The sequence below is a fragment of the Podarcis vaucheri genome, assembly GCF_965113315.1.
Source record: "Podarcis vaucheri genome assembly, chromosome: 5".
NCBI lineage: Eukaryota > Metazoa > Chordata > Lepidosauria > Squamata > Lacertidae > Podarcis > Podarcis vaucheri.
The window spans coordinates 76,838,069-76,865,246 of NC_138763.1; the positions used below are offsets into that span (position 1 = coordinate 76,838,069).

The window sequence follows — 27,178 nt, forward strand, 5'->3', positions numbered from 1 at the left end:
GTGCCACCTTTTCAGGGAGCTCATTAAAGCAAACGAGAGACCTTGTCCCCAGTCAGGGTTAAATGAATAGCACACAGCAGCAAATTACATATGACACAGGTGCCAGCAGAAACCATTCAAACTGCAAAAAGGAGCCTCCTGTAAGTTCAGAGTGTCCTAAGTGTTATCCAAATCAGCTACTTCCATGGATTCCAGTGTCTGCTACGAAGCTGCTCTTCACCAACTGCGCATGACAGCCTCATTAGCTTTTTGTCACCAAAAGTGACTTGTTGCTGGTTGTTCTTCTTGAAATTCTCCCTTTCCACTCCACATGGGCCCCATGCCTCCTTCCTTTTCCTTGCATGTGTTTATAAATAGAACTGTCCTGGTAGACTTCATTTGGCCTACCCTGTTGTCCTCTTATGCGAGTTATTTTTTGATCTAAAAATAGAACTCTGTTAGTAGATCTGCATCGCCGGGATTCTGAAAGTTCACATATAAACTGGGCTGCAATTAAGCAATGTGTTAGAAAACCGTATGGCTGACATTTCTGCTCGCAGTCTCCACATTTTGATGCCGCGTAGCCTCTGATATAATAACTGTTAAAGAGTTGCACGTCAAAACACTTCTTAAAACTTATCAACGAATAACCAAAAATATCTCATAGAAGCAAGAAACTTCACATGTAGATCTTAGTAGAGATAGAAGCTTTGAGGAATCCTGAATTTATTTTTTTATTTATTGAATTTATATCCCACCCTTTCTCCCAAAGGAGCCTAGCATGGCAGAACTTAAAGAGAAAATAATAATAATAATAATAATAATAATAATAATAATAATAATAATAATAATTCATAGCGGAGTTCAGAGTAATTGTAATCAGTTTCCTATAATGATTCCTGATCCAATGAATTGTTTCTTTGATAAAAGCAATGTAGCATTGTTGCTTTCTCTTGGGAAAAAGAGAGGAAGGCAGGCAAAAGTCAACTGTACTTTCTTTTTGCACCCCACACTCTACCATCAACTAGCCTGCAGGAAGTGTCCCAAGGGCTTTTAAGTATGTTAATATTGTGTTATGGTGGTAAGCTGCCTTGGAAAGGTCTGTATTCTGAATGCAGGATATAAATAATTGTAATAAATGAACAAGGTGTCTGCATATAAAATTCCCTCTCCAGAAATCATTGTAAATGTTTATAGGGTTCTTGGAGTATTAAAACAAGCCCCAATGTGTGATGGAAGATCACTGTGCATTTATTAAGTAATTCTTTTGCAAGGGCTAGGGCCACTTCACACACTTATTGGGTCCTAAAAAGGTAAAGGGACCCCTAACTGTTAAATCCAGTCACAGACGACTCTGGGGTTGTGGCGCTCATCTCGCTTTACTGGCCGAGGGACCCAATGTTTGTCCATCAGACAGTTTTTCTGGGTCATGCTGGCAGCATGACTAATCCACTTCTGGCAAAACCAGAGCAGTGCACAGAAATGCTGTTTACCGTCCCACCGGAGCAGTACCTATTTATCTGCTTGCACTTGATGTACTTTTGAATTGCTAGGTTGGCAGGAACAGGGACCGAGCAACGGGAGCTCACCCCGTCGCGGGGATTCGAACTGCCGACCTTCTAATCGGCAAGCCCTAGGCTCTGTGGTTTAGACCACAGCGCCACCCGTGTCCCTCTGTTGGATCCTACTTACCTGAAATATATTTAAAGTTACGCTGAGACGCTGCCAGACCCCTCTCACTCCCTTCCCAAAGCAAGGATGGAAGGGAGAAATAAGTAAATAAATGTAGAGCAGAGTGTGTTGGGTTTCCTTGGCTCTCCATTTATTTATTTATTTATTCATCCCCCCCCCAACACCACGTAAGGTTGCAATCGCGTAAGTAAAGCAAACACAATTTGTGGGCTTGCTGTACTTGTACACAGCGTGTGTTTGTAAATGTGTTGTGTTCTACCCACACTTTACATTTTTAGATGTACACACCTAAGATCTTTTAAGGCTACACCCAAAGTGTGAAGTGGCCTCCCAGGCTGTTCACAGCAGCGTAATTAGAATATATGCGTTCAATGAGGTCGTAGCTTTATTTATAAGTGTTTTCTCCAAATCAGCCAGCAGAGAGCACTTTCTTTTGCAACATATCATCTAAGCAAGGATGCAAATCTAGGGAAAGTACTAGGGTTTTGTTTTGATTTTTTTCCGGCCTAAAAAAGGAAAACATAACAACTGGTTTTGCATATTTCTGTACAAGCACCTCTTTCATAAAACCCTGCTGTCTAAGGTTTAGTTCTCACCAAGGTAGTCAAACCTTTATTTGGGCTGCACTATTTCAGGCTGCAAGTGGGGGTCATAGAATTGAATGTTTCCACAAACAAAAAATATGAATTCAATACACACAGACAACTAGAGGAAGGATAGGCATGAACCTTTTGTCTGACATCAGGTTTTCTATTTACAGGGATTAATTTTATTTCATTTTTAGAAATATTCAGTCACTTGAGTCTCCACCTGCAATCTGTTCAGGTTAAGGTTTATTACCTTGATAAAAACTAGATCTAATTGTTCCCTCAATTGTCAGCAGCATTTCAGATTACAGATCTCTCTTCAATTTGCCCTCCATTTTAGGAAAATATTAACGTTACTTGGCTTCCGGTATTTAGCAAAAATAGATGTTTCTGTAACCTACTTAGAGTCAGAAACTGCTATTGCCCATGTGCCATTTGATTGTGCTTTATTTAAATAAATAAATAAATAAATAAATAAATCATTATTCATAGAGACCCAATGTTTAATAATCTAGTAAGTACTATAGGAGCATGCAAGGAAGAAGCTTTCAGAAGCAAGAATGCAATGGTATTATCAATTACCACCTCTATTTTATTTTTTTTACAAATCAACAGGGTGGTACATATATGAGGAAGAAACAGAATGGGAAAAAATGATGGTTCATTACAGAACAACATGTAGGTCCGGTTTGCACATAACAATAAGCAAACGATGGTTTGGCACAAGTGTGTGTGTGCTCAGGTTCCCGTAAAGCTGATCACAGCTGATTTGCTTCTCCTTTGGTCCTGTTGCTGTGAGCTAAGCTATGGTTTGGCTTAGCATGCTGTCTGAACTTGGGCTTGTGTTTGGACTTGATTCAGTCCAATCATGAGCTGTTAACCAAGAACAAACCTTTGTTACAGTTTGTGGTTTCGCTGGAGTGAGGCAAACTACAAGCCTAGGTTTGGATGACATGCCAAGTCAAACCCATGGTTTATCTCACAGCAGCATAGCAATAGCTGGATTGGAAGAGGATCAAAGCCATCATGATCTCCTCTCTGGAGACCTACATATTAAGGCAAGGTTTGACTTAGTGTTATGTAGCAAATCTGGATCATACAGAACAACATTACACTGACTCAGTTTGGGTGGAATGATAAACCATAGTTAGTGGTTTACTGTGAACACACTTTTCTGCACTGTTTGTCTCCTCCCCACTAGCACATGCAGAAAACAAACCATGAGCCATTGCTTAGCAGTATTTCCATATCAAGGATTGTGTTTTTCTTACTCCAACAAGCCAAGTGAGTAAGTAAACCAAGACCAAAGCAAAACAAACCATGGTCATAATGCTCCGATCATAATTCTGAGCCAGGGAATCATGGTTTGTTTCTTCCCTGTGTGAGCAGGGAGGAGACAAAAAGACCAGAAAAAAATTGATCAGGGTAAAACCATGGACAAACCAGCTCAGTAGCATCTTTGCATCCCACCCCAGATGCGTGTTCAAATAGCAGCCCCTATTCCTTACCACATATTATTTCCATGTGGCTGCTCCCCACACCTCAATGGGTGATGCTGTAGATCTCCAAAAGCTTTGGGGGCTTCCAGAAGGTGCTGCTAGAAGGGGGAGCTGAAAAGCCTGTAATTGAGCAGAGCACCTTTAGTATATAAGGGATTTAAAGCTATTTCTGTATATAAGGGATTTAAAGATAATTCTTAAATTTTCATTGCATCAAAAGCCCATGTGCTGGGTGAGTGTATATTTTTTTGAATGTTTTTATTAAAGATTTCTTTAACAGCGTAGGGGTCTAGAGGTGACAGAATGGTGTCTCCATCTACTCCCCCCCCCCGTTTGTGTGAGACCTGTACATATCTAGCCAAAACATTTTGCTGAGTAGGTCAGCAGTGTGTGGAAATTTGATCCAGAAACCCTCCACGGACTTTGGAGATACCACAACTCAAGGCATGTAGCACTTTCTCTGTGAGACCTACATCAGAGAAGGGGGTGGGGGGGGAAGGGAAGAGAAGAAATTGTCTATCAATCTTCTGTCATGAATACATGCTGGCATGGGACTGGCTTGGGAGATACAAATAATTGCAAATCTCTGTTTTATGGAAGTAGTTGGCGCTTTTATGTGATAAATAATTGAAAGGGTAATCAGTCTTAATGTTAATATAAGTAATTTGAAGTGTGCCTAAAGAAGTAGGGCTGGATAACTATGAAAATTGAACATTAATTCAGCAGGACTGTCTAGTGCATGCAATCATATATGTGTGTGTGTGTGTGTACACACACACACACACACACACACACAATGTTTTAAATGTTCCTGGTGGTAGTAATTATTGAGAACCAGCCACCTGATCTCTCTCTCTCTCTCTCTCTCTCTCTCTCTCTCTCTCTCTCTCTCTCATCTCTTGGAGGCTTCCTTATCTGGTTTGTGCGTTCCCCAGTACATTCAACACATGGGCTGGTGCTGTGCGCTCTCGGGAATCGGAGCAATTTATGCTCAGTTTCTCCGTCTGCAAGGCACAGCAAATCATCTGCTGGTGAAAGCTTCTGAGACCTGTCAGCAATCTGCAGCTGATTTCTGTGCGTTTAGAGGCTGGGGAGGCACCGTGGATGGAACAAGCTACCAAATCTTGCCGAGATCTTACCCCAGGGGTAACAGTCAGTGCAGAACAACAAAAGAAAGGGGAGCGCTGCTTTTTCACCGGAATAGTAGCTTATCTGAACTCCCAGCTCTGTAACTGAAGGGGTGGGGAGAGCTGGGGAAATCGCGAGCAAGGCTCTGAGTAGCAGTTCCAGCTTCTACAGGAGTAGCAGTGGCTGTGTTTAAACAGCACTTATTCTGTTACTTGCCTGAGAAACGTCAGCAGATGGACTTTGGTTTCAATGCTCTAATATTTCCAGGGACTCTGGATGTTGGAATACAAGTAGCGGTCTATAGATTGTGTATTTTACTTGCTGAAAAATGAGTGAAGAAGCAAAGGAGAAGAACGCAAAACATACTCACAGGAAAAAGAAAGGCAAAAAGGTAAACTCCCAGAAAGGTTCCGGCACCTTTTATTCTCGGTTATAAGGTTTTCTTTTTTTCCCTCACGTGGGTTCAAAAAAGGGTTTGATTCTGGGGTCTTTTAATTTAGGGAACCAAGAAGATGCTAGAACGAGGATGCTTTTGTTTTTCCTGGGTGCTGATGGGCGTGTTCCCTTCCTGGAAACAGAATGTTGTAACACAATTGCTTTATGTTCTTCAAATATCTGAGCATTCTGAAACAAATTGCTTACTGCATGATTAAACAATGTGGCTTTTTGATATACTACAGCAATCTTTTAAGTCCACACCCAGGGAGTAAACAAACATCCCCATGAAAGCTTAAAAGGAACTCTGCCTGTCAACAGTGTGGGCTTGCTAATAGATGTTGTTGCGAACATTTTAAGTTCTGAATAAATGTGTGTGTGTGTTTGTGTAAATCATATAAAACCTTTTCAGACAACACCTTGGCTAGTATAGTAGCTGTTTTTACATTCTGCAGCTGAATGAATGGTGATGAAATTTAACTTTGGTTCAGAAAACTGCTTTTGTCATGTGTTGTTGTTTCTTTATTATAGAGAACTACACAGGTGGTTCTTAGATGGATTTGCCAGAATGTTTTTTGTTGTGCGGAATAACATGGATCCTTCAAAATTGGCTCTTGTTGTTGCTGTTGTTACTTGCACTGGCTTGCAAAAATAAGATGCTGAGCATTTAAAAAATAGTGATCTTGGTGATTTCTGGTGGGAGTAGCTGAAATTCTCAAGTCTTTGCCAGTTCATGCCATTTAAATATGTGGGATTAGTTAGGAGTAAGCAGCTGTGAAAAATTGCAGTGACTATGTGTTCCCTTCAGTTTGTTGGTCTCTCACTCCCTTCCTAAATACATTTATTTGGAGGTAGGCTCCAGTTCCAGTGAAACCTACTTGTGAATAAAAATGCCTAAGAGTGTGATTATAAACATGCTTGCTCTCTAAACCGAGTTCCACTGAGTTCAGTGGTAGTTGCTTCCGTGAAAGTATTGCAGCCTTAGACTGTGGTGCATAAATCAGCTGGACTAGGTAACTTGGGATATTGAGGTTTAACTGATCCACAGGTTGGACTGTCTATGTAGCAAATTGGGGAAGAGAAATATATAAATAGTTGAAAGGTGGTTTGTAGCATTTTAGAAGGAAGTCGAGCACATTCCTCTCCCCATAATCTATTTTTGTGTCTGCTCTTTGCAAATATATTCTGGATTTTGCTTATGGGGGGGGGAATGCTCTAGAGAGCATTGGAACGGGTAATCTCTGTTGCATGTAGCATATGAAATGCTTCTGCCTGGCACTGTTTTCTCACCAGGGTAGGAAATACAACTCACTGTGGAGTTGGTTTTTTGAAAGATAAATGTTTTTAATAAAAGAGAGTATTTGTCCTGTGTTTACAGCTATACAGTTATTGTTGTTTTAAGTCAAGTGGCATAGAATAGTAAGTGTGAAAATCCCTGTATTTAGATGAAAAGTCTTCAAACCCTGAGTAACTAAGTCAGTGGTGATCCTACGCACACTTACTTGGGAGTAAGTCCCACTGAGCACAGTGGGATTTACATTCAAGCAAGCATCCTCAGCATTAGGCTGTTTGGATTGGCTTCAACCCATTCTTCCTGCAGTAGATGTGACCTAATTGCTAAAACCCAATTCTCCTAGGAAATATGGGTACAAATCACCACATTCATGTCCATCTTTCAATATGTTTTGTTTAGTGGGAAACTGATGGTTACTGTTATGTCCTCCTCAAGAAAAGAAGAATTTTGGTGCACACTTGCTGGTTGTGGTTTGGGGAAGTGACTGAAATGTCACATATGGATTTCTGGAGCTTCACAGCACAAAAACCACAAAGCGTTACGGTATACATGTTTTGTGTCATTTGTGACATTATTTTCCTTCCACAGTCTCGTTCGGAGATTGCAATGTCATCATGGTGTCCTATACCAGCCTTCCCCAAACGGGTGCTTTTCAGATGCTTTGGGCTTTAACTCCTATCAACCCCAGCAAGTATGGCTAATGGTGAGACATCATGGGAGTTGTAGTCCAAAACATTGGAGGGCACCAGGTTGGGGAAGACTGTCCTATACCAATACCAGTACTGAGGCACATAGAATGGTGTCCTTAGCGACTTGTTTCCACCATTGCAATTCTTGCTCCTATCCTATCCCCTCAAAGGTCCACTATGGTTGAAGCCTCTTCAAAGGTGGTTGTGATTTTTTTTTTTTTGAGAGGAGAGGTGGGGGCAAATGTTACATAGCTAGTAATAATTATGATAGGATCTTGTGAGCATATTTATATTTGGGGGTACCTGCTACTGTTACCTGCTCATATATTTGTAATCATGCTACAGTGGATCTAAGCAACAGAGTGGAATGTATAATTATGAATCCATTACTCCTATAGGGAGTCTCCTCTATTTTCAAATGGATTAGAGAGCTTCATAATATTGCATTTTGCTCTCATGCCTCATCTTGTTACATGATAGAGCGGAATGGATCTGTCGCAGACAGTCATACTCATGATATGTCTGGGCTGCTATCAGAGTGATATTAGAGAACCGAATTAATCCCTTATTTCAAAGACTAACCATTAACCTTCATAGCATGCAAGGAATTACCCCTTCATATTGCAAGACTTCCACCATTATCCCTGTTGACTTTGCTGTTTTTCAGTCTTGGAATACATTGGATGATGAGGGCTGATGACTGACAGTTCGAAGCACTTACTTTAATGAACTGAAAGAATCCTCCAAGAAAATTTTGGAAAGTAAATTAAGGAGCCAACTTTTATATAAAATGGCACTGTAGATGTGCCCTAACCTGATGCCGTAAATGGAGAATCAAGCAGAACCCAGAACAACTTAATAGCATCTTTTCCTGTGGTTTGTTTACGCATGGAGATATGATACACACATGATATATTTGGCACATCCTGTGTGCTTCCTAATCTTACGCCAGAGTTTCAAAGAAGAGAATGCAAGAGTTAGTCTGTTTTAAATTTACTCAGCAGCTCTCAAGCTAGTTTTAGATTTTACAAAAGGGTAGCGGAAGCAGGAGTCTATTGAGTTCATTTTGTCATGATCTGGCTGTATACAAGTCTTACCTGCTCAATACATTTAGGAATGGGCTGTCTTTTTTGGAGACTAGTTAACAAAATTCAAACTCTGCTTAGTACAAGATTAACCCCAGGCTTCAAAGTTCTGGCAAGATGTATGCTTGATTAGGCAGGATTGGAGCTCTAGTTGGGCAGAGAAGAAAAAGCCCAGAGTCTTGTCGGAACCAGGAGAAGCCGCTTGGCAGAGATGGGCTCATACATTATGACATGTGTACAATGCCAAGGCTGGTGAGGTGCATGGACAGGTCTGGAGTTGTACTGCATGACAAGAACACTGGAGCAGAAGATCTACTTTCAGAAGATAAGACATGGATTATGGGATGTAGGATGGACATGGTAAGTGCTTGCCAGGCCTCTTGAGGATCCCTGAGATGAGGTTTTAAAACACAAGAATTGCCAGTGAAGAAATGAACATGGCAAGGCACAGTTTCCTTCACAAAGCAGGGCAAGCTGTGGTCAAAGAAACGGAAACACAACCCCAGCAGGGCATGCAGACCAAGAAGCAGCTTGTATTTTCCCAAGCCCCGTTTTAAACTATCAAACCAGGCTGTTCTGAAATGGGTATGGACACCTCTGCCCCTGCAGCTTGCCTGAGGACAAGACCAACCCTTCTGATGCAAATGGGAGTTCATTGCTGGAAAAGCATGAGTTAAAAGTAAAAGGTAAAGGACCCCTGAATGGTTAAGTCCCATCAAAGGCAGCTGTGGGGTGCGGCGTTCATCTCGCTTCAGGCCAAGGGAGCCAGCATTTGTCCACAGACAGCTTTCTGGGTCATGTGGCCAGCATGACTAAACTGCTTCTGGTGCAACGGGGCACCGTGACAAGAGCACACAGAAGCACCATTTCCTGTTTACCTTCCTGCCACATACTCGTGTTGGTATGCTTTCAAACTGCTAGGTTGTCAGGAGCTGGAACAGAGCAACGGGAGCTAACCCTGTCACATGGATTCGAATCGCCAACCTTCCGACTGGCAACCCCAAGAGGCTCAGTGGTTTAGATCACAATGCCATCCGCTCCCTTACAGAAAAGCATGAGCACCTTCCCAAACATTTAAAACTAAAGCTAAAACAATGAAATCCATTAATATTCAATGTTTTAAATTTTGACTCTGAGAATTAGATCGAAAATGTAAAATCCATAAGGCTTTCTGATCAACAGATTTGTTTTTTGTTGTTGGTTTTTTGCTGAGAAAGAAATTAGGCACTATAAGTCTTGGACCAGGAAAATGCTCATCTTGTGGTAAAGCTGTTCCAGGAAATTGCCTCTTCAGGTGGGAAATGCCAGGACTGAATGCTGCATTCCCTTAGAAAACTAGATATGTGTCGCAGTGTTAGAATTGAGGTATAGAAGCCAAGTGCAAAATGGCTCCTTAAACCAGGGTTACCTGCGTAGAAACAGAATAATGCCTAGTTGCCATTTTGGGGCCAGTTACCTCAAAAGTCTTACTTTTCATTATGACTTTTTGGTTCCTGAGATTCATTCTGATAAAATCTAACAGATAGAATACTACAGGACGTGTTGCTAGTGTGTGAAAACAAGCAAGAATCCCTACGCATGCACCTCCAGATGGTGGAGACGTCAGCCGCCATCCTGGCACCCGGGCATCTTCACTTGGTTGCAAGTGGCCGAGAGCCAGGTGCAAAATATGCCTGGTGCCTGGCAAATTTCAAACGCTCTGTGTGTGCGCGCGCATGGAAAGAGTCTAGCCTAGTCTATGTCTAGCCTCAGCCTCAGAATTCTTAGAAGGAAGAATCTGGTTAGTTTGAGTACAAGGTTGTAATCTTCAGGTCATTAGGGTTAGGGCTATTTACACATTTGCAGATGTGGACATATGGGATGGAGCAGCAAGACTGAGCAGACCGGACCCTGTTCTTGCTTCACCTCTGTACTCTTCTGTACTGAGTGAAATTCAGCACATGCACTCATTCCTTAAACACTTCTCAAATACATGATCCTGGTTCCTTAAAATGGTGTATGTGTATGGTGTATGTGCAAGATCTTGCATATTGGCCATGCATACATTGGAATCAACATGTATTTACACACTTATGCCAGTATGTCATGGTGAAGCATAAAGACACAGAGATGATAGAAGCCGACTCTCGCCACCACCCATTTGAGATATGTACAGTGTCAAATATTTCAGTAGTCCACTGATGTTCCATTGACTTAAGTGGGAACTATGCTGGACTAAATAAAGGGTTGCAGCTTAAACATATATGCAATTTTTCGGCTTGAAAAGGTAAGTGGCCTTTTAATAATTTCAATAATGCCTAGTGAGTAAAACTGTTTGTTCCTGGCATTCATCAAATACAAAATATTCTACTTGGTTCTTTTTGGCTTGCAATCCTGCTGAGTAACTCTTCCTTTGAGCTGAAAGGTAATCAGATACTGTTGGATGAAATTGTATGAGAATTCTTCATATGATTGCACTATATAAAATAATTCCTTGCAAATAACTGTGGTACAGATGTTGGAATCGCATCTGAAAGCTGTGAAATGAGTGGAAAGGGTGGCTGTCTTTGGAGTTCTTTGCATATGCAAATTAATTTCTCTTCTCTCCCTTCTTCTGTGAAATTAGCGTGATGTAAAGAAGTATGAGTTTAAAATGTAGATCTGAGAAGCAGTGTGTTTCAAATATCTCCACTATGTCCGTGCATCACAAATTTGAGCAATACAAAGATAACGATGCGTCAGAAAAATAACATGATGCTTGTAGTGTTGCAGTAACATTGATGTACATGAAAGGGAGGCAGTGGTCTTGAGTATTAAGAACATTAGATCCCACTGGATGAGGCCAATGGCCCATCTAGTCCCTCCATTAATTGGAGGATGTGGTGGCAAAGGAGGCAGGTCACACATAAGGACTAGCGGGTGGTGACTAGGTGTTTTTATTTTGTGGTGGGGAGGGAAGAAAAGCAATGGCTGAGACCCTTGGATCTGTTGAGTTTTACCTGCCAGCTCCTTATGTGGCCTTAGGCAGCTGCATTCCCTTGAGATAGTTGACACTATCCTTGTGCATACTTTACAATGACTGCATATATAATGGGGGGCAGGGTTGAGGCCATTCCTCTCTCACACACACACACCCTGCCCATGTTCCACATAACTTCTGGAAGAGCCTCCACACACAGTTTGTCCCTTACAAAGGGAAATCTGCATGCATACAGGCTCCTCCCTAAGTGTCTGGAGACGGTTGATGGATGGATGGCGGCTAAAAACTTGAGGTTGAATCCTGATAAGACAGAAGTAATGTTTTGGGGGGACAGGAGGCGGGCAGGTGTGGAGGATTCCCTGGTCCTGAATGGGGTAACTGTGCCCCTGAAGGACCAAGTGCGCAACCTGGGAGTCATTTTGGATTCGCAGCTGTCCATGGAGGAGCAGGTCAATTCTGTGTCCAGGGCAGCTGTTTACCATCTCTATCTGGTACGTAGGCTGAGACCCTACCTGCCCGCGGACTGTCTCGCCAGAGTGGTGCATGCTCTAGTTATCTCCTGCTTGGAATACTGCAATGCGCTCTACTTGGGGCTACCTTTGAAGGTGACCCGGAAACTACAACTAATCCAGAATGTGGCAGCTAGACTGGTGACTGGGAGCGGCCGCTGAGACCACATAACACCAGTCTTGAAAGACCTATATCAGCTCCCAGTACGTTTCCGAGCACAATTCAAAGTGTTGGTGCTTTAAAGCCCTAAACAGCCTCGGTCCTGTATACCTGAAGGAGTGTCTCCACCCCCATCATCATTCTGCCCGGAAACTGAGGTCCAGCGCCAAGGGCCTTCTGGCGGTTCCCTCACTGTGAGAAGTGAAGTTACAGGAAAACAGGCAGAGGGCCTTCTCAGTAGTGGCACCTACCCTGTGGAACGCCCTTCCACCAGATGTCAAAGGCAAAAACAACTACCAGACTTTTAGAAGACATCTGGAGGCAGCCCTGTTTAGGGAAGCTTTTAATATCTGAAGGACTATTGTATTTTAATATTTTGTTGGAAACCACCCAGAGTGGCTGGGGAAACCCAGCCAGATGGGCACGGGGTATAGATAATAAATTTTATTATTATTATTATTATTATTATTATTATTATTATTATACTGGGTGGGGGCGGATTGAGAGTATGGACAGCGGGTGTGATCTTGCGCTTCTCTTTTATGCATTCATTGACAGGTGGGCATAGGTCTATGACCTGCTCTTCTCTAGCAGTCTTCATCTCTGTTCTTGGCAAAGCCCCTTCCACCATACTGGGAGTTGGCTTTCTGCAAGGTCTGTTAGTGCCAAGCTAGCATTCTCTAGCTCCTCTGGAGTGATGAGGCATCTTGCTGTTGCACATGAATGTGCAAAAGTGCTTAAACACTTGAATGCCACTGGGTAATGTTTCAAGCCTGAGAGCAGTTAAAATGTTCTTTTCAAGTGGAATTTAGCTGAAAGGTGCGTTATTAAGCTTCCTTAAGTAGAAAGTTGGGGCTCAGTAACTGGAGATTTTCTGCTTCTAAACTCTTGCCTGGGCTCTTCCTGTTGCCATACCCCACCCCTGTTCCATTCACAAAGCTGCCTGATATACAGGGAATTGGGCACTAGAGATACACACAGCATCACAAGCCTAACAAAATTTATGAATTAGTTAGTGACCAATGTAAGGATGCAAGGCTTGGAGTGTTCAAATATTACCATTGGTTGCAGGCAATATGTGTTTTTGTGTAGTTATTTCATAAAATTTATGCATCACTTGATTGTTAAAAGCACACACACCCTCAAAGCGGGTCACAAACAGATAAAACCATAAAATTAAGAAAACCTTATAGCCGTGCTTTAAAACATACAAAAGTTAAAATATTAATACTGATTAAAATTACCTCAACTTTCTAAGCATCTGGTCAGACTTGTCTAAACAAGGATGCTTTTAGCAGGTGCCGAAAAGAGTACAGTGAAAGGCGCCTGCTTTATCTCAACAGGCAGGGAGTTCCAAAGTTTAGGTGCTGCCACACTAAATGATCAAGTTATTACAAATACAGAATGGGTGTTATGTGGCACCTGCAAGTAGTGCCAGTTCCGCTGGTTGTAGTGGTTGCGTGGGCACATATCTGATGTAAGGCGATTTTGTAAGTAAACTGGTCCCAAGTTGTTAAGGACTTTGTATACTAAGAGTAACACCTTGAACTTGGTCCGGTAACAAATCGGCAGCCAATGCAATCTCTGAGCCCAAGAGGCAAGGTGTGGCAACCGCCTCAGGCGGCAGGATCCACAGGGGCAGCAGATCCTGTTGTAGATCTTCTTTCCCCCTTGTTCCTGACATAGATCTGCACTCACCCCTTCTTCCCTGGCAGAGAGAGAGGTGCCATTTTGTGGTTCACCCCAGGGGCCAAAATTTCTTGGGCCTGCCCTTCTCCGAACACAGGTGTTATATGCTGGCAAGGCCTCACTCCTGTCAGCAGCGGTGCTGCAGCTTTTGGATCGAGCACAAGGGAAGCCCCACACAGAGCACATTGCAGTAATCCAGTCTTGAAGGAACCAACACATAAAGTACTGTGGCAGGGCTTTCCCAGATCAAGAATGGCTGTAGCTGTCAAGCCAGTTGCAGTTGGTAAAAGGCACTTCTAGCCACTGAGGCTACCTGAGACTCTAGAGACAGAGTTGGATCCAGAAGCGTCCAGAAACTCAGACCTGCTGGCAGTGCAACCCTTATCCAGAGAAGGCAACTGAGCAATTTCTCAGACGTGGGAGCTACTCGCCCACAGTGCCTCCTTCTTGCCAGCATTCAAGCTCGGCTTGCTTGACCTCATCAATTTCACCACTGTGTCCGGGCAGTGGTCCAGAGACAGCACAGCCCCTCCTGATTCAGATGTCATCAGGATATAATGATGTTGGTAGATACGGGAAGCAGAAGAGGCTGGCAAAAATGTCGGCTGGAGAAGCCCCTCATTTAAATATGGGGAAGACGGTAAATTTTGAATTAAGTGTGATGCATGTAGTTATTTCAGACCTGAGTGAGCATCCTAGCCAAACCTAGACACACTAATGAATTCAGTAAGGAAGTCTTGTCACAGAAGTCTTTGCTTCTCATGGTTTCTTAGCTGGCTGTCTATTTCATATGTTTATGATTATTTACGCGTTGTCCTGCTTTAGATAATTCTCTTGTTTGTGTTCGAAAGTGTTGATGAAAATGAAGACAATGAGTGTGGACTAGTAACCCAGGAATGTATTCTGTGCTACAAAAGGCTTACACAGATTTCTTCTACCTGGTCCTACTGCGGGAATGCTTAGAGAAAGGGCATGCAGGGTAATGAGCCAAGACCCCAATCCCTGCACCAGAGATGGGGAATTTGTGGTCCTCCAGAGATTGCTGAACTACAGTTCCCATCATCCTTATCTACTGGCTAGCTGGGGCTGATGGGAACTGGAGTCCAACAACATATTGAGGACGTCAGGTTCCTCATACCATCCTACACAGCTGTGAGCAAAAGAAGAGATGAAAGATAAGCAGGAGCAATGGAACTGGCAAACATTTGTAAACTGAAAGAAGGAACTTAAGATTGGAATGCTCAGGAGAAAGAAGTGAGTGAAGGGAGAAGCTGAATAGGTAAGCTAAGCAGCAGATTAAAGAGGTTGAATGAGAAACAGGAGGACTGAGAAGGAAGGTATTGCAAGAACTAGGATATGAAAGAATTAAAACATTGCCTAGCATTTTTGTAGCCAAAGAATGCAACTTAGACAAAGCTGAACATGGCAAGAATATGGTGTTTCATTAGGCCTTTTTGTTTTGTTTTTTAAAATATGTTCATCCATGGTCTATTGTTCATACACACGCACATTACACATCCACTTTGAGTACATGCTGATATTGAAAAGCCAGGTTTAAATAAGGGTTAGAGCAAAAAAGCAAAATTATGCAGGAAAATCTAACGACAAAGAGAAAATAGCAGAAGGTGGTGCTGGGCAGACAAACAGTTTTAGAAACCTTAATTTAAGAGAATGGCATGAGAGCCAAGAAGACTCAGCATGAAAACATCCTGAAAGGTGAGAGAGAGAATGAAGTGAAAGATCACTGGAAGAAAATTGCAGATAATCTTTCTACAGGAAACTGCTATAACTGGTTTTTAAAAATAACATTTTATTTTTATAGACAAGGATCATAGGCATAATAAATGGTACAAATAAATAGACCAACCAAGCCTTCTGATGTCATTTGTATATCACAGAAATGGCACAACAAATTTGTAGTAATACCTACAACACATGGTTCATTATTAGTGGTCAGTGTATAAGTTCTTGGTTTAAACAAAAAAGGGAAAACAGGATAGTACACAGTTAATAGATAACATTCAACATTGCATAGCTATATGCCTAATCAGGAGTTCTTGTTGTAGTGCTTAGATTAAGTATGAGTAATAGCCATTTACCAATGAAGCAATATAAAGTGTTGGTATATTGATGAACGTGGGAGGAGGGTCAAAGTGTAGAAAATAATTTTATGTTTAAATTTAAATTTAGATCAGCCAGATTGATACAAATGCTGATGGGGAGGATTGTTCATTTTCTGGAATACTGGCATATGTTATTAAATTAAACCACACCGCAGAAAACCATCTTTCTGTCCATGTGTCAACCATAGTTTATTTGTTAATCTCTCAAGGAGGGCTTTCTCCCAAACTGTTTTGTACCAATTGCCTATTGTGCCAAAAAGGTCTTTCCAGTCACAATAAATTGCTTGTTAATTATTTTTTATGTAAATCCAGATTGTTGTCCTGAAATATATTTAATAAAGCTAATTCTGGTTCAACTTTGAATTGTTTTGTTATTTTATTAATTTCTTGGAATATCAAATTCCAGAAAGGCTGGAGTTTTGTACATTCCCACCACATGTGGAGAAATGTACCAGCCCCTCCAACAACATGGTGAGTTGACAGGATGGATCATTGCCAGCTTCTTAGGGGTCAGGTACCACCTACATATGAATTTTAGGGTTAATACTCTACTGCTTGCCAAAATAAAGGGTTTTTGGTCCCTATTCTCTATTGTCCCTATTCCAATGGGGTCTCTATTCCACTGACCTGGGTCAAGTTCACAACCGAAATTGCATTCCCACTGATGTTTAATAGGGTCATCTGAATCCACTGATGCACTAAGTAGAATTTTATAGATTGTGCATGTTATACCTGGATCTTGTCCTTCTGTGGATATTACAAGTCTTTCAAATGGGGCTAATGGTTGTAGGGCTGCCTTACTGGTAATTGGGTTAGCCAAGAAAGTGTGGATTTGCTGAAGTAGCAGCCAAAGAGTTTGTTATTTTCCTAGTTTAGTCAATATATCTTGGTGTGATAGTGGTGTATTTCTGTTATACAAGTCACATTACCAATATGGATTTTTTGCCCTCCATCCAGTCACATCAAATTGTTGTGAAGTGTGAAACAAACCCTGGTTTAAGGCTGACTGGAAAAAAAAAACCATGGTAAGTCAGGAACCCTGGTTTATTGTGACATGTGAGTGCACCTGCTCAGATAGTACTGTACAGTCCAATATTTTGGAAGGAAAACTGAGAAGATAGACAGTAGTTATGTCATAGTTGTGTCTAGACAACTTGTGAGTTTTGCGTGTTTTTATTTTTCAAGGACGAGGAGACTGATGTGGCTGGCTTGAATGAAGGAGAAACAGGCAGAAGATAGAGGTTAAAGATATAAAATAAGATAAAGGAGTAGAATCATGAGAATTCAAAAAAGGAGAGAAAATAAATCTCTTTTTACTGAAATGATAGCAGCTGTAATATATTTCCCAGCATGTTGCGTTTGAAGTAGCATTTGATGGGCCTTCCTCCTCCCAATGAATCAGATGAACGAGCATTTACACTTGGCATAGTTCAATATTAGGTACTCTAAATGAGTCAAACAGCTAGATATGTACTGCTGGCTTAGGATATCCTCAAAAACTCTGCAAAGGAGCAAATCCTAGAAATGATCAATATTTCAATTACTGCAATCCAGTATATGTTGCGTAAATTGTGCATGTGCTCTATTCCATTTCATCTTTATGACTTTCCCTTTGATTTATGCCTTTAGCCTGGCGTGCATCAATCTACGTAATCAGTTATTAGCAATATATTATTTTTTAAAACGTAATAAACAACAGCAAAAGACACAGTTCTCCAAGCTGTTTGCCAGATATGCTGAACTCCAAAAAGATCATTTTGTTTTTTGTCCTCAATTCACTTCCTAATATGTGTCTGCTGCTCCATTACTAACGCTGATAGCAAAGAGGTTTTGACCCATCAGGTTGTGCGGTGAGTCAGATTCCTTTTCTGTATCGCCCCCTGGTGTTCAGTAGAGCTCTCATTCAGCCTTCTCTCTTTCCATCACACCTTTTGAAGTTGTTATCACTATGTCATTACTAATACATTCCTTGGTGACATATTGTTGAGACAGTAAACATTTTATTGAGACTTCGGGTGAAAGAAGTGGACCTCAACACCAAGTGATGTGTTTTTTTTGTAACTGGTGTGTGAGAAGCCTTAAGACCTGCAGATTGAATGGAAAGTTTGAAATGAACAGCAGAGGTTAATGATGCTTAATAATGTTCACAAGCTCTCATTGACAGTCAGCTTTTGAATGAGTGGGTGAAGGGAAGGAAGTTGCTCCCTCTCAACACTTGTTCCATTCATGTTTGCTGCAAAATGTAGCGCTCTTCTGTACTTGGCCCCAATTCTCAACTATTCTGGGAGAGCCAAGAAAAATAATGGAGATTAGATAGCCTTGTTAGGGAATCACCTCATATGTTGCACCTACAGCATGCTCCATATGATGTGCAGCAAAAATGTACCACTTAGAACCTGCATGTTTAAAATGGTTGCTTGTTCAAGCACACACTGTAGGAAGCTCCCAGTATGCTGGCAAGAGCTGCATCTGGTACCCATTTTGGGAGACTGGAGTAGTCAGACCCAACTTAACTATGGCTAAGTGATACATCAGCTGACTGGCAACAATTTAAAGCTGTTTCTGAATATTGTCAGATATGGTTAGCTTAACCGCAGTCAACACCAGTGCAGATAATGTTGAGTGATAAAGGTATGCGAATTTACTGTGCAGAGGAAAGGAGAGATGAAGGGACAGACATTGCAATCCATTCCCAGTTAAGAGAGCCTCACATGTTACATATGCACCGGATCCTGTTCTCACCAAAAGAACAAGCCTTCTGCTTGCCTGTATATAGAGTCATAGAATTGTAAAGTATGCATATGATTTAGCAGCTTTTTACAGAATTTCCCTTCGCAGACCTCCGTTTTCCTTCTTTGAAACTAAAATGCTGTAAGCTTCATGAATTCAGGTCCCAGCTGACCAAGGAAATCCACAGATGCCATCATTCACCAATGAATATATGGATCAGTGATTCTCTGTGTTTCTCTCTCTCTCTCTCTCTCTCTGACCACATAAATTTCTGGGATCTTCAGAAGACCAAATCAAAGCACATATACAACTCATATTTTAAGAACTTTTTCTCTCTATTTAGCATCATCACAAAACAATGCCTTGGAAGTTGAACAGCTTAGTTCGCGAACGTTTTGGCTTCCGAACGTTGCAAACCCAGAAGGGACTGTTCTGGTTTGTGAACTATTTTTGGAAGCTGAACGTCCGACGGGGCTTCCATGGCTTCTAATTGTTTTTGAACATTTTGGAAGTCAAATGGACTTCTTGAACGGATTCCGTTTGACTTCCAAGGTACGACTGTATTGTGATAACTTTGGGCTCTAACCCAGGAGCTTGTTAGCTTGTTTGCATCTGTTGAAGTACAGGGAATAAAATAAGTTGCCTGGCCTGAATATTTTAAATGCCTTAATTATTATCAGTATCATAGTACAGAACTTGTGCAACAAAGCCGATACTGTCTCTCTTCATAATATTTCATCTGAGTCTCCTTTTTTCTGTTTGAAAGTAAGGCCGCACATAGGAATAAAAAAAATAATCCATCATACCCAAGGCACCACAATGGATTTTTGTTTTAGTTTACAAGTCAAAACAACACATTTTTCATGGGCTGATACCAGAATCACTGGGAAAGGGAAGGGGGGGGGAGGAAGAAACCTGTTTTTAGTTTTTAATATCCGCTTTAGCTTGTGATAAGAAAGATGCATGAAGAGGAGGGAACACATCTTTCAGACTGAGTATGCTAATCCATCAACTGAGAGATGCAGGATTATCATATTAAAGGGATATTGGAAAAGTAGCAAGGTATAAAAATAATGTATTTGCCTAAATTCGGAATTAATCTGTTTTTCCTTCTTGCTGACAGAATCTGTGCTAAGTGTGGCAGAATCTTAGCGGGAGTGAACCAGTAAGAGGATATCTAAATCACTATATTCAAGTCTGTACTGTATTCAAGTTACAGACTTGTTGGATAGCCATTCCCTGTTCCCAAGGAATCCTGGTAAATGTAGTTTTTTTAAGTGGGGAAGGTCGGCATCTCTAGCAAAGAATTCTCAGCACCCTCATCAAACTTAAGCTGAGGGTTTTTGGGGGAACCCGTGACAGCTAAAATGATATAAAATAGGTATAGGGTCTTAGCAAAGAACAGAACAAAACACCCTTGTTTGGTTTCCTTTTTGGGAGTAGACAGTGCTTTTTTCCTCTAAACAAATGTTTAGGGGTACTCTCATTTCCCTAAAGGTAAAGGTACCCCTGCCCGTACGGGCCAGTCGTGTCCTACACTAGGGTTGTGCACCCATCTCACTTAAGAGGCCGGGGGCCAGCGCTGTCCGGAGACACTTCCGGGTCACGTGGCCAGCGTTACGAAGCTGCTCTGGCCAGCCAGCACCAGCGCAGCACACGGAAACGCCGTTTACCTTCCCGCTATAAAGCGGTACTTATTTATCTACTTGCACTTAAGGGTGCTTTCGAACTGCTAGGTGGGCAGGAGCTGGGACCAAAAGACAGGAGCTCACCCCGCCACGGGGATTCGAACCGCCGTCCATACGATCGGCAAGTCCTAGGCACTGAGGTTTTACCCACAGCGCCACCCGCGCCCCCATATTTAAATACTGCCCCTCAATGAGGCCAAACTTAGATTCACAAAATGTTTAGGGGTATGTATACCCCCTGCATACTCCCAGGAAAAAAAGCACTGGGAGTAGGGATTAGCAAATTGAGTGCCCACCCTACTCTACTGACAGCGGTATCACAGAACTCCTCCTGCCTTTGGCTGTATGGGATTTTTCATTTCTGTTTTTCTCCCTCCCCCTTTTTTACCATCACTACCTATGTCCCTCTTTTCTTCATTTAAGCCACATGCTCCTCTTCAGTCCTTGTATACTGCACACCCACATATAAACATCATGTGTCTAAAACCTAGCCCCCTGCACATAAAAACAGTTGTCAGACCAAAAAGGTGCAAAGACATTTAAATGGAAAAAGGAAGTCAAAATTGCTGATTTTTAGGGGATCTGCTAAAAAAACCACTGTTTTAAGTGTTCCAGATCACAAAGGGGTAAATACCATTAATTACCATAAAGATCCCGCTTATTTAATCCTAGTAAAAGAATTGTGTTTTGAAATGCCGTCTAGGTAAAGTCAGTGGATGACCTAGTTAAAAATGTAGATATAAAGCCACCTGCATAAGAGAGGGCATAGTTTCATGTTGGGGGGGGGGATGCCTTATTGCAATGAATACAATCAGTAACGTAAATTAGGTAGAGATAAAGGGACCCCTGTCATGGACAACTCTGGGGTTGCAGCACACATCTCGCTTTGCTGGCCGAGGGAGCCGGCATACAGCTTCCGGGTCATGTGGCCAGCATGACTAAGCTGCTTCTGGCGAACCAGAGCAGTGCACGGAAATGCCATTTACCTTCCTGCCAGATCGGTACCTATTTATCTACTTGCACTGCATGCTTTCAAACTGCTAGGTTGGCAGGAGCAGGGACCGAGCAACAGGAACTCACCCTGTCATGGGGATTCGAACCGCCAACCTTCTGATCAGCAAGCCCTAGGCTCTGTGGTTTAACCCACAGCGCCACCCACATCCCAATATCAAAATCTTACAAGAATCTTCAAAATATTCTGCATTAATTCTGTTTTAGTTAGGGCTTAGAATTCTGCCTTATACCAAGCCAGAAATGATGTATAGTGGTTCTGTAGGGTTTCAGACAGGAGTCTTTTGTTGGCCTACATGGAGATGTTCAGCATCAAATCTTGGGGTCTTTTGCATGTGAAACACATCCTGTACCACTGAGGTGTGATTTGTCCCCTTGGAAGGTGTACTATATGCTCTTTCCTTAGCACAGAATTACATGCTATGCTCATCACAGCGCTGCTGCCAAAAACAAACCCTCCCATCTTAAATTCTCCTTCCTCTCTCCTGTAATGTTAGAAATGTTTATGTTGTGACATCACCTTGTTTCTCCAGCCCTGTTCCACATCTTTGGTTGCTCCTGGCAAAGGTGGGGAAATTACCCAGGCAAGTGGGGCTAAGGAATATGGGGCACCAGCACAAATACTGAATGCCGGGCTGCTGTTTTTCACAGCAGCACCATGTCAGCCATAATGTGTAGTTCTTTTAGGGTGGTTCCAGATGTTGAATGTTATTTTGGCTTTTGGTTATCTGTGCTGTATTACAGTTCACCCCAGCTGGTTCCCCACTATGCATGTACACAGCCATTGTGTTGGACTAGCTGTTGCCTGAGTTCTGCAGCTTGCCTTGATCTTACAAGGAACCACCCCGCCCTTCAAACTCTCAAGTTGCATTTTCGTTTTAACTTCTAATGAGTTGCTAATCAGCTGCGTGCTGTCATCTTCCTGGCTTTTTCGTGGAAGAAAGCCCTGTAGCTCTGAAAATGAGAGTTGCAGTGACTCAAGATATCAGAGAAATTTTACAAAGGGCTTCGAGAAATATCTAGGGGCTGTGTAGGTTGTTTTGAGGTTTATTGTTTCCTGCTGACATCCAACAAAGCTGTCGTCTTCTAATTGCAATGTGAAGACTTAGGCAATAACAGGAAAGATGCAATATCTCTCCACTTGGCAAAAAATGCCAAATGGGTCCAAGGGGAAAGATAGCCAGTGCCAGATGACTTAGCAGTTTCTACATTTCGTGCTAAGAGCTTTATCAGGGATACGTTGGCTCCAGGCGGGATGCAGGGCTTGCTCCACATCATTTGCTGCAACCTTAAGAGGTAGAAGAGTATAAATGTACAGAAGAAGAGTCTGGTGGACCAGAACCAGGTTCAGGTGCCATCAAGTCCAGCATTATGTTTCCAGCAGTGGCTAGCCAGTGGTTTCCAGGAAGCCATAAAAACCTGCTCTTCTCACTTATTCTTCCTGAGCCAGTTGCTTGCTGTGGTCTGGAAGCTAGTTGTGTGGTCTGGAAGCTAGTGTTCATCTGATCTCTCCCAGGGTGATAGAAAGGTTACTGTTGCTCTCCTGGTGCCAAAACAATATGTACTGTCATGCAGCTACGTAAAGGTAAAAGGTACCCCTGCCCGTACTTGACAGACTCTAGGGTTGTGCGCCCATCTCACTCTAGAGGCCGGGGGCCAGCGCTGTCCGCAGACACTTCCGGGTTACGTGGCCAGCGTGACAAAGCTGCATCTGGCGAGCCAGTGCAGCGCACGGAACGCCGTTTACCTTCCCGCCAGTAAGCGGTCCCTATTTATCTACTTGCACCCGGGGGTGCTTTCGAACTGCTAGGTTGGCAGGCGCTGGGACCGAGCAACGGGAGCGCACCCTGCCGCGGGGATTCGAACCGCCGACCTTTTGATTGGCAAGCCCTAGGCGCTGAGGCTTTTACCCACAGTGCCACCCGTGTCCCCCGTCATGCAGCTAGGGTAACATAATTTATGCAGGGTGCAAATTGCTGCTGCTCTCTTGCTCTTCTGTTATGCAAAATTGCCCCTGCCCCCTAAGTGCTTGGAATGCCTGGCACTTGATAGTGAACCTGACGAGTGGGCATATGAAGAGCTCCAAAAATGTGTCACATTAAAACTGACTACTTCATGGGTTGGTAGGGGTGGGGGTCAGTGGCATCCCAATGGGGGGGTGAACCCCAGGTGCTATGTCTGTCGGGGTGACAAGACGGCACCCCGCGGGGGCTCGCAGTGGCATGAGCAGCCATCGCGCCGCCGCAGCCGCATGTGGAGGATGCTCTGTTCGTGGCTGCAGCGGTGCTGGAGCGGTGCCACTGGCAAACCGCTAAGTACAGCGCATGTGTGGCATCATACATAGCGACACCACACATGCGCCCTAGGTAGCGACGCCCCGCCCCAGGTGTCACGATGCCTTCATTCGCCCCTGGTGGGGGTGGGTGGGGGTGAGAGAGAAAGGGACGCTCTTTTGAATGGAGTTTAAAAATTTGATCAGATAAGATAGCAACCCCAGCTCCAAAATGCAAAGGTGTTTCTTTTTTGCTGTGAAAGGAGCTTTGGAGTACAAGACTGATGATGCTACTTAGGGCTAGCGCTTCATGCCGGTCTGCTTCTCACCTGCTCAGCCTTTATGTTTAGAAATAGTCAGGAAATCCTTGGGAAATCTTACAGCTCAGTTAAACATGGGGCACAAAACATGACTTTGGAGCCACAGTTCAGTTTCACACATTTCGGATTTGCATGTTAACATTTAAACATCCATTTCCCCCCAACATAAACATTGATGTATTGAAGCGTATCTAGTTTTCAGAGCTCAAATTCTCCAAACTTTGGTTCTTTACTTGGGAGTGGAAATTTATCTGTAGGGGTACAGGTTCTCCATCCCTGGTCTAATTGACCGTTTTCCTCCTGGCCACGAGCAGTTGGTTTTCTTCCTAATACCTGGAGAAGATGCTTCTTGTATACAGCTTGCTGATGCGAAGAAAAATATACGATTGGCATTTTGCCCGTTTTTGCTTCTCTTCTAAAAGTGCTCAGAGTTGTTATTTATCCACTGTTGCTCTCATTTGTGCGTTGCATTTTCCTCTACATCTTTAGTAGTCTGATCATTGTTTTCCACTAAGTACGGTCAGGTGCTCTGAGCCTTGTCAAGGAGACATAGATTTGCTATTTGCATACTTGATTTTGATTGGTGCACCCCCTCCCCCCGTTTTCTGGCAAATTAGAATGTAGTCTAGAATAGTCTGCAGTAGACTGGGTAAGCTGGTTGGGTATGGCTGCCAGCAAACCAGAAAAACAAAAACAGTCCAGCTGTTCTTATGTCTCTGGCGCAGCTGCCAGTATTTTTGTTTTGTTTGAAAGGCAGAATTCTTGTTTGAAAGGCAATTGCCAGACATTTTGGAGGAAGAGTCAGCAGCAGCTTTTCAACGCAGTGTGTGTGCAACTGTGCATTCCCGTATGCTAAGGATTGCACAGTGCGTGGGAGTGCCCAGGCTTCCTCCATAACTATCACCTGCTCCCTGGCTGCAAATGCTTTCTGGGGCTGAGTGAGGTAATAGGAGTGTCAGCAGAGCAGTGTAGCAGATCTCTGGTGGCAACTGAGTGGGTTGCTTTGAGATCCGCTTCTCTGTGCCTCCCCTTCGCCCTGTGCTAAAATACAAGCACAGGCTCAGTCCAGTGTCTCTGCCAGCACTACCCACAAGAGCAGACAGCAAACTTTTGCCAATGGCTTTACACCTGGTTGAGTCCACCAGGCTCAACCCCCTGACCTGTCTTGGGGTCTTGCTCATCACCCTATTCAGGTATCAGCCTTTTTAAAATCAAAAGTTGGTAGGCCTTATTATTGGGTCTCAACAGATGGCTGCTTAGCATGTATTACACCTGGCACAAAGACAAGCAAAATTATTGTGTTCCTCCATCATTTGTTTTCTAGCTCTCTCTCCTTAAAGCTCAACAAAGCATGAATCCCTCTCTTCTTCCTGCACTGGCTTCTGTCGCCAAACAGCAAATGTTTGGAGCTGTGTACATGGCAGGAAGATTCCAATCTTGTGCAATATAAGCTGGAAGACCAAACCCTCTTATTACAGAAAACAATAAGAAAATTATTTTTTTAAGTGGGCATGAAATACACTTATTTTTGTTTTGTTTTGTTATTTTAAAAAAAGAGGTTCTGGCCCGACATGTTTCAAACTAAGGCCATTTTTTTACAGAGGATATTATCAAGATGAAATAACAAATAGAGCAAAAAACCTTGGGAAGTGTTCCAGGCTGTCATTCACTGGAGATATTGAAGCAGAGGCTGAACAGCCACCTGTCGTGGATGCCGTCCTTGCATCCTGCGTTGTTGGACCTTGATTGAGCTGGGACTAGGATTCTTGCAACTCTAAAATACAATGGGTGGAAATTCAGCATAGTGCTAAGTGGAGTGTGGGCAGAGGAAACAAGAACCGCTAGTGCAATGAGACTCTCCCACCCTCTCCTATGCCCCATACCCTGTGCAGACCCTAAACTTGTTCTGAGCTTTCATATAACCGTCCAACACATCTGATTCAGATGGAAGGAAGATAAAGTGCTTTGCAGTTCTGCTCTTTCCTGCCTTTATTAGCTTTGGGTGACAGCTATTCTACTCAATGAACTTTATCCTATGAAATGCCGTGAAATTCCATCTTGGTTTTTCTATACTATAGGCAAATGTGTGTGTCTGTGCATGTGTGTAGAATTAGGTATACCTTGGAAAGCACCTTTGCCAATATGTTTGTTTCCATTTCTCCCAATCAGACCCATCCCCCTGCTTTGGTATGATTGACAAGTATGTGGAGTGAGGTCTCCTCAAAATTAGCACCCATCTTGTGGAATGCTGTTTCTTGGGTGATTCATTTGGCACCTTCCCTACTATCGTAGGATGCTGAAAATGTTACTGGTTTTAAAAGCATTTCCCCATCAAATAAGCTGTATGGTTGATTGTGTTTTAGCTGTTACTGTGTACGCTTTTTTAAACTGAGTGACTTTATAGTTTAGAGTTTTAGAATGGTTAGTATCAGGCTTTTTAATACTGTATTTTATAAGGAATTGTATTTTCCTTATTGTATAGCTAACCTAATACCCCCTCCGTTACAACTTTCCTGTCAATCCCCACCCCCCACGCTTGTCTCTTTGCTAACTGGGTTCTCCCTAACTGCAATATCTGTAACACATGTTTAGAAGGAAGGCAACCCACAGTGGCATACTGAAGAAGAAGAAGAAGTGGGAAGTGTTGTAAATAGCTGGAAACTTACTTGGCACAAATCTCCACGAATAAGAATTCATCAATGCGATGTCTAATGAGAATGCAGAAAATAGTGCATCCTTACATATGACCTGAGAGAGTTCAAAATAATTCAGACTATCTGAAATTCAAATAGACAGGAACACAGCTACAAAATCATAAAGTGGTACGAGCTGAAAGAAGGGCAAAGCAAATTTAGGTAATGATTCAGTATTCAAGGTGGCACAGGAGAGTTTGTTTCCATATATACACACACACCTTCATCAAGTTTGGAGCCCTGTTTGCAGTGTAGCCAATGAGATGCCCATTGTTTGTCCTGTGGTAACTGATATTAAAAGGCATATGGACACTCAAATTTCAATAAGCTGCTGTGGTAAACACACTGGGTGCATTCAGACGGCACTTTATTTCCCCCCTGATGTTTCCTTATTTGTTAATTTTCACATTTAACCTGATGTTTCACACCACGTGAAAGCCATTTTTGGAAATCTAGTGGAAGTTTCGTGCTCATTTCCATGTTAATCATTTCCTGAGGGACGGGGGATGGGGACGACTCATTTGCAACCTCCTTAATCTGGAAAATCATAGGAGTTTTGCACCATCATTCCACTGCTGCACAAATGATGAAATTTGGGGCAGTATCATAGCATATATTTTCTTTATTGTCACTTAA

The 27,178-nt window shown here is 42.7% G+C and overlaps 1 protein-coding gene across 4 annotated transcripts in view; it reads left to right on the top strand.

Annotated features, from left to right (window-relative positions):
* The window catches only part of ANK3 (ankyrin 3), a 400,513-nt gene that overhangs the window by 42,281 nt on the left and 331,054 nt on the right, over positions 1 to 27,178 (top strand). For 2 of the 4 annotated variants that reach the window (XM_082222287.1, XM_082222259.1), the window contains exon 1: positions 4,691 to 5,276. The exons of 1 other annotated variant lie outside the window; for it this stretch is intronic. In XM_082222287.1, the coding sequence (XP_082078413.1) occupies positions 5,214 to 5,276 (63 nt within the window). In that variant the 5' untranslated portion in view covers positions 4,691 to 5,213. Of the gene's footprint in view, positions 1 to 4,690; positions 5,277 to 27,178 lie in introns of those variants that run through there. One more of the 4 variants, XM_082222284.1, reaches the window with a different exon arrangement.